The sequence below is a fragment of the Dasypus novemcinctus genome, chromosome 24 (assembly GCF_030445035.2).
Source record: "Dasypus novemcinctus isolate mDasNov1 chromosome 24, mDasNov1.1.hap2, whole genome shotgun sequence".
In the NCBI taxonomy this organism is placed as follows: Eukaryota; Metazoa; Chordata; class Mammalia; order Cingulata; family Dasypodidae; genus Dasypus; species Dasypus novemcinctus.
Window position 1 is genome coordinate 27,032,979 of NC_080696.1, and position 9,688 is coordinate 27,042,666.

General features: G+C 35.4%; 1 protein-coding gene and 1 pseudogene across 1 annotated transcript; one reads left to right on the plus strand and one right to left on the minus strand.

Moving 5' to 3' along the window:
* Window positions 1–568: 568 nt before the first annotated feature.
* On the plus strand, window positions 569–1,507 carry LOC101413917 (olfactory receptor 4P4-like). Its single transcript, XM_004473972.1, has one exon. It carries the CDS (start codon window positions 569–571, stop codon window positions 1,505–1,507), a length of 939 nt encoding a protein of 312 aa, XP_004474029.1.
* A 5,467-nt stretch (window positions 1,508–6,974) lies between these two features.
* On the minus strand, window positions 6,975–7,885 carry LOC139437516 (olfactory receptor 4P4-like; annotated as a pseudogene).
* Window positions 7,886–9,688: the final 1,803 nt, after the last annotated feature.

The following is a 9,688-nucleotide window of genomic DNA, read 5'->3' on the forward strand; positions in this document are numbered from 1 at the left end:
GTCAGGGGAAATGAATGTGGCTCAAATGTTTGGGCTCCCATCTACCATATGGAAGGTCTCAGGTTCAGTTCCCAGGGTCTCCTGGTGAAAGCAAACTGGCCCATGCAAAGAGCTGGCCTATGTGGAGTGGAGAGATGGTGCATCAAGATGACGCAAGAAAAAAGAGACACAAAGAAGAGACAGAGAGAAACAACATACCAGAAAGCTAAATTGGCTCAAGCTATCAAGTGCCCCTTTCCCACATTGGAAGGTCTCAGGATTGGTTCCTGGTGCCTCCTAAAGAGAAAATGAGAAGACAAGCAGACACAGAAGAATATGCAACGAATGGACACAGCAAGTCTAAGCAGTGGGGGGCTGGGAGGATGAGGGGAAGTGGGATGTGGAGGAATAAATAAATAAATAAATCTTTAAAAATATATATATATATGTATATATTAGTCAAGATGGATGACCAAATAATTTATTTCTACAATATGAACTCTGATTCACCGTATGCTTATCAATGTTTCTGATGTTAACATGTCATTTTTTTTCAGGCAGCCCTTTTGAGCATTAACTGCATTAGACCATGGAAACTGCCAATAACATCACTGAATTTATTCTATTGGGACTTTCCCAGAACAAGAAAATTAAATATTTGTGCTTTCTATTATTCTTATTTTGTTACACAGCTATTTGGATTGGAAACTTGCTCATAATGATTTCTATCACATGCAGTCAGCTCATTGACCAACCCATGTATTTCTTCCTTAATTACCTTGCTCTCTCAGATCTATGTTATACCTCAACAGTGACGCCCAAACTCATTACAGACTTGCTGACAGAAAGAAACACAATTTCTTATACCAGTTGCATGGCACAGCTCTTTACCATGCACTTCTTTGGTGGCATTGAGGTCTTCATCCTTACAGTGATGGCCTATGACCGTTATGTGGCCATATGCAAGCCCCTGCACTACACTGTCATCATGAGCAGGCAGAGGTGTGATGTCCTGGTCATTGCTTGTTGTGCTGGGGCATTTCTGCATTCCTTTGTTCAGTGTCTCCTTGCTCTCAATTTACCCTTCTGTGGTCCCAATGAGATAGATCACTATTTTTGCGATGTGTATCCTTTGCTGAAACTGGCCTGCACTGATATATATAGAGTGGGAATCCTAGTTGTTGCCAATTCAGGCATGATGGGTTTGGTGATTTTTGTGGTCTTGATGATATCTTACATTTTTATATTGTACACCATCAGCATTTACCCTATAGAAAGCCGCAGCAAAGCCCTTTCCACTTGCAGTTCTCACATAACAGTTGTGGTCCTGTTCTTTGTGCCTGTTCTCTTTGTTTACATTAGACCAGCCACAACTTTTCCAGAAGATAAAGTGTTTGCTCTTTTCTACACCATCATTGTCCCCATGTTCAACCCTCTGATCTACACACTGAGAAACTTTGAGATGAAGAATGCCTTGAGGAAAGTGTGGTGCCAGAAAGGATTTTTGATTGGAAAACAAATGATTTGAAAGACATCTGATACTATTACATACCCTGTTCAAGTGGTGCTTGCCTTATCTCAAATATATTAAAGCATAAACTCTGCTATAAGTAAAAATCAACATAGCCACTAACAACAGTACATTAATATTATAATTTACTTGGAAATATTTTTCTTTATCTGTCTTTCTTACATTGTTCCTTGACTTTTTTGTTATTCTTTCCTTGTTAATGTCTTTTACACTTTTCTTTTAGTTTTTCCCTTTGGATTTTATTTATAGGTTGCTAAGTGGAGCCCATCTTTCTAAACTCCCTATACTTTGCATTCATGAATGTATCTCCAAACATACACATGCTACACTAGTAATGATCATTCCAGACCTAAAGGGTCCATAAGACTTATTATTTTTCCTTTATTTCTCATCAAAATAAAAATGGAGCATCAGAAATTCAGAACCATATTTCTGAACTCATCCCATGCTTTTGTGTATGCATTGCAACAGTTTAAAGAGCACAAATTATTTATGTAGGGTCTAAACAGTAAACATATTTTTAAAGAAATAATGCATAAAAAAATTGGGAAGATTTACTTAAAATGATTTTAATTGGATCATATTAAAGGCCACAATATTTTAATAATTATAGTAATACTTACTATGGATATATACTATACTGCCACTCCACTTCACAAAGCAATGAAATGTTATAGTAAAAAGCAGGTCAGTCATATAATATATTGTACAACTTGAGCAACATTGACCGTAAGAGGAAGTGTTACTAATAATTATGCTCAAACAATAGACATAATAAAATGGGATAGTGTCAGATGGCAAGTATGTCTAGCTACCTTTAAAAATCTGGGATGTCTAGGCACCCCAGAAAAAGTTCAGTGCCAGTTGTGTAATCTCCACTTAAGATAACTATTTAGTGCTAAAGAGATTGTAAATACAAAAATAAATACTGGTACTGACATTACTTGATCCAGAGTATGCTTAAATTAACTTTTTCTATTACCACTGAAATGAAAACTACAAATTTTCAGTTTCTTATGGAACAAACGTATGTCTTAAAATATCCAAAGAATTGAAAAATATTTTCAAATAATAAATTAACCAATTATAGTGGCATTAGACACATTATAACAAAGAATAATTTCATTTAACACAGGTATTTATGAGGAATTGAGAATTTTTTCTTAGAAAAAACCTCCATAAATGCTAGTTTTGAAATAATGATCTAATTATTTTTATTTCACTGATATGCAAATTGAAACTCAAAGGATTAAAAAGATTTTCTCTATCAAACTCTCAACTAGAGAGGCAAATAATTAAGTAAAAAAACCCTCATGTAGCTTGATGACAACTGCTATAGTTTTATTTCAAATTTACCAGCAAGGGAAGAGTCTTCATAAAAGCCAGATTAACAATTTCATAGAAAGTTTTGTGGGAGTAAAAGTGAAATGCAGATTTGGATGAGATTTTTAGAGTAGGTACAATAGAAGAATGTCTGATTAAAATTGCTAAGTGGGAAGCGGACTTGGCCCAATGGATGGGGCATCTGCCTACCACATGGGAGGTCCGCAGTTCAAACCCGGACCTCCCTGACCTGTGTGGAGCTGGCCCATGCACAGTGCTGATGTGTACAAGGAGTGCCGTGTCACGCAGGGGTGTCCCCCATATAGGGGAGCCCCATGCACAAGGAGTGTGCCCCATAAGGAGAGCCGCCCAGTGTGAAAGAAAGTGCAGCCTGCCCAAGAATGGCACTGCACACATGGAGAGCTGATCCAACAAGATGACACAACAAAAAGAAACACAGATTCCTGGTGCCGCTGATAAGGATAGAAGTGGTCCCCACAGAAGAACACACAGCAAATGGACACAGAGCAGACAACTGGGGGGAGGAGGAAAGGGGAGAGAAATGAATAAAAAAAATAAAAATTTAAAAATTTAAAAAAATTGCTGAGTAAACATATGTATGGATGATTGAATCCAGATTGCTTAGAGGCTGTTAATCTCATTAAATTTTATCAGAAAATTATTCCCATATTTTTCCTCCAGAAGGGTCTCCAAAGATAGTGAAATATCTTTCCTCAATTATGAGATAATTTTCCTGCTCTGTAAACTTCCTTTTGACAGTCAATCCTTAAAGATTCATCAAGATAAACAATCTATCACATTGTAATTTTGTGCTAAATCAGTAATTGAATGTTACTTCGTTAATATTTTGCATTTGTATGTTTAAATTTGGATTTGGGTTTAGTAAATATATTTCAAACACTATGGGCAATAATAATACTATTCCATTCTCTCTTGCTTTCCCTTCCTCCCTTCTTCCTTCTCCGCCTTTATTGGAAGATTTCATAGGGGCTTTCATGACAACATGCCATATAGACATGGTGTGGGCTTGACACTAATGTTCTGCTCAGTTCTGAGTGTTCTCTTCACAAAGGTACAATAATAGTGACTTACAAACACACAAAGACCTTCTGGTTATTTGGTCACAGAACCTACAGTTATAGAGTATGAGGACATGTAATTCTTTTTAACTTGAATTTATATTTATAACTGTTTCCAACTTTTCCATAACTGCTTTTCAGTTTTTTATTTTTTATTTATTTTTCACTAAATTTAATACCTTTTATAATTTGAAGCCAGTTAATGAGGGTTAGCTCATATCTTCCAGATTTAGCCTTCTATACCTGCTGGAACCCTTTTCTCCCAAGATTCCTCAGTTTACTAAACTTCTTGCCCAGCCATTTAATTTGCAATTTTTAAAAGCTAATTATCAAAAGTTAGGGATGTTCTTAAATTCCCGTAATAATTCTTGTAGAGGACTGCCTTCCACAGCAAACCAAACCAGAAGCAAATTTGTATGCTAACATCTTGTTCAGCAATTTAATTCCAGGGAAGCTGTTCTGAGGGAAAATGGAAGTGAGTCTGAGACATGGGTGAACCAATACAAAGGATGGTGTAAGAGAGCCCACCAGAACTTCAAACCAAACACTGCTGAGTTATTGTGTCTCAAGGAGCAGTTTACAAAGCCACAAGAACATACCACACATTAAAACATTAAAACCATTCATGAAAATGTTAAAATAAAGAGAATTATCTATCTGACTGTCTCCTGTCTCTTGATTTCACTTGATCAATATTCACCCCACATAGATGAACTCCCAGGGAATTCTGAGTTTCATCATTTGTTCCCTTCATGATCTCTCAAGCTGAAGACCCCACACTTGACAGTGTCATATTTCATTGAAGGTTAGAAATAGTGGAAAGAACTCCAAAGATCCAAGCATATTTCTGTCAACGTTTCATGCAGTGACAAGCTTGTATGATGAGGTCTCTCACCAATAGGTGGTGGGCACATTTGTGAACCACTGACTCTCAGTTGTATTATATGGACTGATATGTCATAATAGGACAAAAAAAAGTAGATGCTATTACAATGTGACAAATTTCCAGGCACAGGTAGCAGAGAAATTCAAGTACATGCTATTGAAACAGCAGTGTCTTCGTAGACAAATTCAGATTCCCCAGGAAACTTGAATGAAAAAGGGATATATTAAAAAAGGCACAAAGAAGCAAAGTGGGGGAAGAGTGTTACCTATAGCCAGAAATAGAATGGAATTTTGGTAGCAAAGGAATAAACTAGTTTCAAAAGTTATTAGAGAAAACATGTAATAATGAAGCAAACTACTGATCAAAGTCAATAATAAGCATAGAAGGAAGGTTTTCAGGAACTGTCCATGTTTCTCAAAGATCAATCCCAAACATGTATAGGGTTCAGCTATTGAAAATCTAGAGTTATTAATACAAAAAGTAATTGCATTTGTCAAAAAGAAGTAGCACATTTAGAATTATGGATGAACATTATGATCATCAGTGTTGAGGAAATTGATAAACATATGATAGTATAATCCTAACTTGTGTAAAAATATACCTTTTAAATAATAAAATCTCAATTACCTCCCTATAAGAAGGTGTAGCTCACAGATCCCCATCACCAAATATGTTACATATTTGCTGCCAGAAATTACTTTTAGACTATTTTACAACTGAATTTTGAAAGTAAGTATGAAACTTTTACTTTAAAAAAATCATTCATTTTATGGGAAGCAGTTGTAGCACAACTGATAGAACATCCTCCTACTATTCCATACCCAGGGCTTCCTGACCTGTGGGGTGAGCAGGCCCATGGACAGTGCTGCTGTGTACAAGGAGTGTTGTGCCATGCGGAGGTGTCCCCCACATAGGGATGCCCCACACACAAGGAGTGTGCCCTGCAAGGAGAGTCACCCCACGCGAAAAGCGCGCACACCCAGGAGTGGCACTGCACACACGGAGAGCTGATGCAGCAAGATGATGCAACAAAGAAAGAGACATAGTTTCCTGATGCCACATGACAAGATTGTGAGATGACACAAAAGAACAGACAGTGAATGGACACAGAGAGCAGACAATGGGGGAAGGGGAGAGAAATAAATAAAATAAATCTTTAAAAAAATCATTCATTTTGTTTTACTCACTGATGATATATATTTAATGTCAAACCAAAATAACATTAGTTCAGCATCCATGACATATCTGGCAGGATAGTGGAGAAATCTCACAGGCATATCAAACTTGTGAGAAATATAGTAAATATTTTGGGAAAAAAATAGTGGGTGAAAGAGATAAAGGGGAATATAACAGAAATAGAATGGGACACTCGGTCCTTCAGCTGTCAGGCATCTCTAATAGAATAAATATCATCCTGTACTGGATGGTTGAATCCCATCTTTATTATTTAATAGCTATGTGACCTTGGGCAATTTTAACCACACCCAACTCTTACCTCATATATTGAAATTAGAGTCCAATGTACATAAGATGTGACTTTACTATAACAACATATCTATATTGTAAAAACCACCCAAATTAACAAGTAGACATGTTTATAAAATTCCTACATATTTCTAGGCCTCAAAGTTAGAAGACACGATTTCAGAGTCTAGCTGATTTAGCCATTTTCCCACTGGACCTAGGGTAGAAATCTTTCCTGACCGACATCATGGCTGCATGAAATAAAAATATATTAGAGATTAAATGAAGAGTAAATATCATAGAGATGTTTGATGTCTAAGTGGATCATTAACCACGAAAGAGGTAATTCTAATATGGGATGAGAAGCAGAATTATAATTAAGATATTTTATCAATAAATACTTATTGAGCTCCTCATATATGCTATACACTTTGCTTGCTAGCAGAAAAAAAGTAGTGAAATAAGCAAGGCATACCCCTGCCTTCATGGAAATTCAAATCAAGTCAAGGATGAAATCTAAGGAAGCAAGTCAGGAGAGGCAACTGAAAGAGGAGCACCACCAATGTCCAGCATGTGCTTGCTAATTTTCACATTGGTGGGAGGGACTCAAAGTGAGGGGTTGTAATGAGAAGATATCCATTTGTATCTATAGATAAATGTCCTTCAGATATTTGTTTCCCTTCAAGAACAATTAATTGTACCATACTTTCCTTATGGCATTTTTCATTTCCATGTTTCTAAGAGTCTAGATAAGAGGATTGAGCATGGGGACAATAATTGTGTAGAGCAGTGTAAACTCTTTATCTTCTGGTAAAGTTGTAGCAGGTCTAGTGTAAATAAAGATGACAGGTGCAAAAAATAGAATCACAACTGTAATGTGAGAACTGCAAGTAGAAAGTGCTTTGTGGCAGCTTTCCAAAGAATATGTTCTCATATTATGCAATACCATAATAAATTAAGCCATTAAATCAAGAAAAAAATCATCAGCCCCATCATGCCAGAATTTGGCAATGACTAAGAAGCCAATTTTGTGCTTATCAGTGCAGGCCAGTTTCAACAAAAGAAATAGTTGCAGAAATAGTGATGTATTTCCTTGGGACCAGAGAAAGGTAAAAAAATTTGTAAGAAGAAACAGGCCAAAGGAATGAAGAAAGACCCAGCACATGATGCAATGATTATTGAGTTATACTTTTGCTGATTCATGATGATAGCCTAGTGGAGTGGTTTGCAGAGGGTCACATATCAGTCATAGGCCACTCCTGTGAGGATGAAGACTTTAAAACCTCCAAAGAATTGTGTGGTAAAAAGCTGTGTCATGCAATTTTTATAAGAAGTGATGTTCCTCTGTGTTAATATGTCAGTCATTAATTTGGGTGTAACAGTGAGGTGTAGAAAAGGTCTGAGAGAGCAATGGTAACTAAGGAGAAAGTACATGGACTGGTTAATTAGCTGACTGCATTTGACAGAAATCATAGTAAGTAAGTTCCCCAACCAAATAGCTAGGTAACATGGTAAGAAAAATAAAAAGCAGAGGATCTGGACTGTCTTGTTCTGAGAAAGTCCCAAGAGAAAAAATTCAGTCACATTATTTCAATTTTCCATGGTGCACTACAATTTGGGATGACTCAAGTAAGTTAGCTTAAATGACAAAAGTAATGAGAAAAATCATTCAAGAGAAAAATGGAAATCTATTATCTAATTAAAATGGCACTAATCAATTTTTTAGACCTTAGCCATCTTGAGGACCATCAAAATCACTCATTCACTCAGCAAAAAATTTTTAAATACCCAATGACAATACTTTTTGAATAATTATGGATACAGTGATGAATTAGACAAAGTCCAAATTTTAGTGAAATTAAAGTTCTTTTATGGTCAAGATTAAATTAGAAACATAATCTCAAATAGTTATTTTAGGAAAATGTATAATGTATTGTCTAAATGAATCATTTGAGTAGAACAGGACACTATTAATCATGTTCTGTTAATAGATTTAAAACATGACTTTGGAAAGTTTACAGTATGGTTCATACTGATAATGGGACCTCTCACAACTTGTGGCTCATTGAAAATTCCTTTGTCTACTTCACTAGATTATTTTTCACAACTAATTAGAAAAATGGTTATGAAGTAACTTTACAACCTCCAAAATAATTATATGAACATAAACTCTGCAATTGCAGAACTTAACTAATTATTTAGTTATTTTTAAAGCAACTCCTCACTAGCCACTGGTTTCAGTAAAACTTACAATGTTAACCTCTAGAAAATAGCTTAATTTTACTGTAAAGAAAGAAATTTTATTCCCCAATAGAGTAACAGAAAATCAAGCTTAGTGTCAAAAATGTACATAGTAAGGAATTTTCTTGTTTCTTTTTGTTTATTATTAGTATTATTGAAATAATGAAACTGCTCTAATAATGATTGAAGTGATGAGTGCACAACTATGTGATTATAGCAAATACCATTGATTGTTGTATACTTTGGATGAATTGCATGTCTATTAAAATGTATCAATAAAATTAATTTGCTAAAAAAATAGTACATAGAAGTGGGGAGCCGGTGTAACTCAGTGCTTGGGCACAAGCTTCCCATAAATGAGATTTTGAGTTCAATCCCCAGTGCCTTCTAAAAAAAAGTACATGGAAATAGATAAATAAATTTAATGATATTATAAGTATAAAAAGGTAAATGATAATTATTAAGTCCTTTTAATATATGTTTTATTTTTACATATACTAACTTATTACATGGTCTGTAAATCCAAACAAAAAAGATAATATTTTCCACATTTTCAGATCAGAAAATTAAAGCTCTTAGGAGCTAAATAATGGATCCAAGTACACAAGTCCAGGAAACAAGAAAGTTTGAACCCATGTAGATTATCTCTTCAAGCTGTGCTCTTAGAAACTATGTTATGTCACTTTCTGGAAATAAGATCTTCAAAGTACTTTATTTAATGAACTATTTCTGGAACAGCTGAGAAAGTTTATACCAAATAAGACTTTGTGGAATTTATTATTATTATTATTATTATTTATATATTTATCCTTGATGATCCAAGATTCTTCAGGTCATACTGATATGCCAGGAACTGGGTAGAAATGTAGCACCTCAGCAGTGCTGCTGTCAACATGGGGTGGTGGGGAGGAGTGGCTGGATGATGGCTGGAGGATCCCCACAGTAGAGAGAAAATATTTTTAGACAGAGAAGGAGATTGATTTGTAAAATGCTAATATAGATAATATGGACAAAGAGTAGAGGAAAACATTTTCAACTTCAAAGGAAGGAAAAAAGAAGAAAAAGTGGTTCAGCACAGGACGATCATTTGTAGTCATTCTACCCAAGATAAAGCTTTTTAAAAAAAATATTGCCAATTTAGGTCACCTGCTGAACAGCCTTATC

Excerpts from the sequence above, each read along its gene's own strand:
- LOC101413917 (XM_004473972.1), top strand. The coding sequence starts at position 569 with ATGGAAACTGCCAATAACATCACTGAATTTATTCTATTGGGACTTTCC.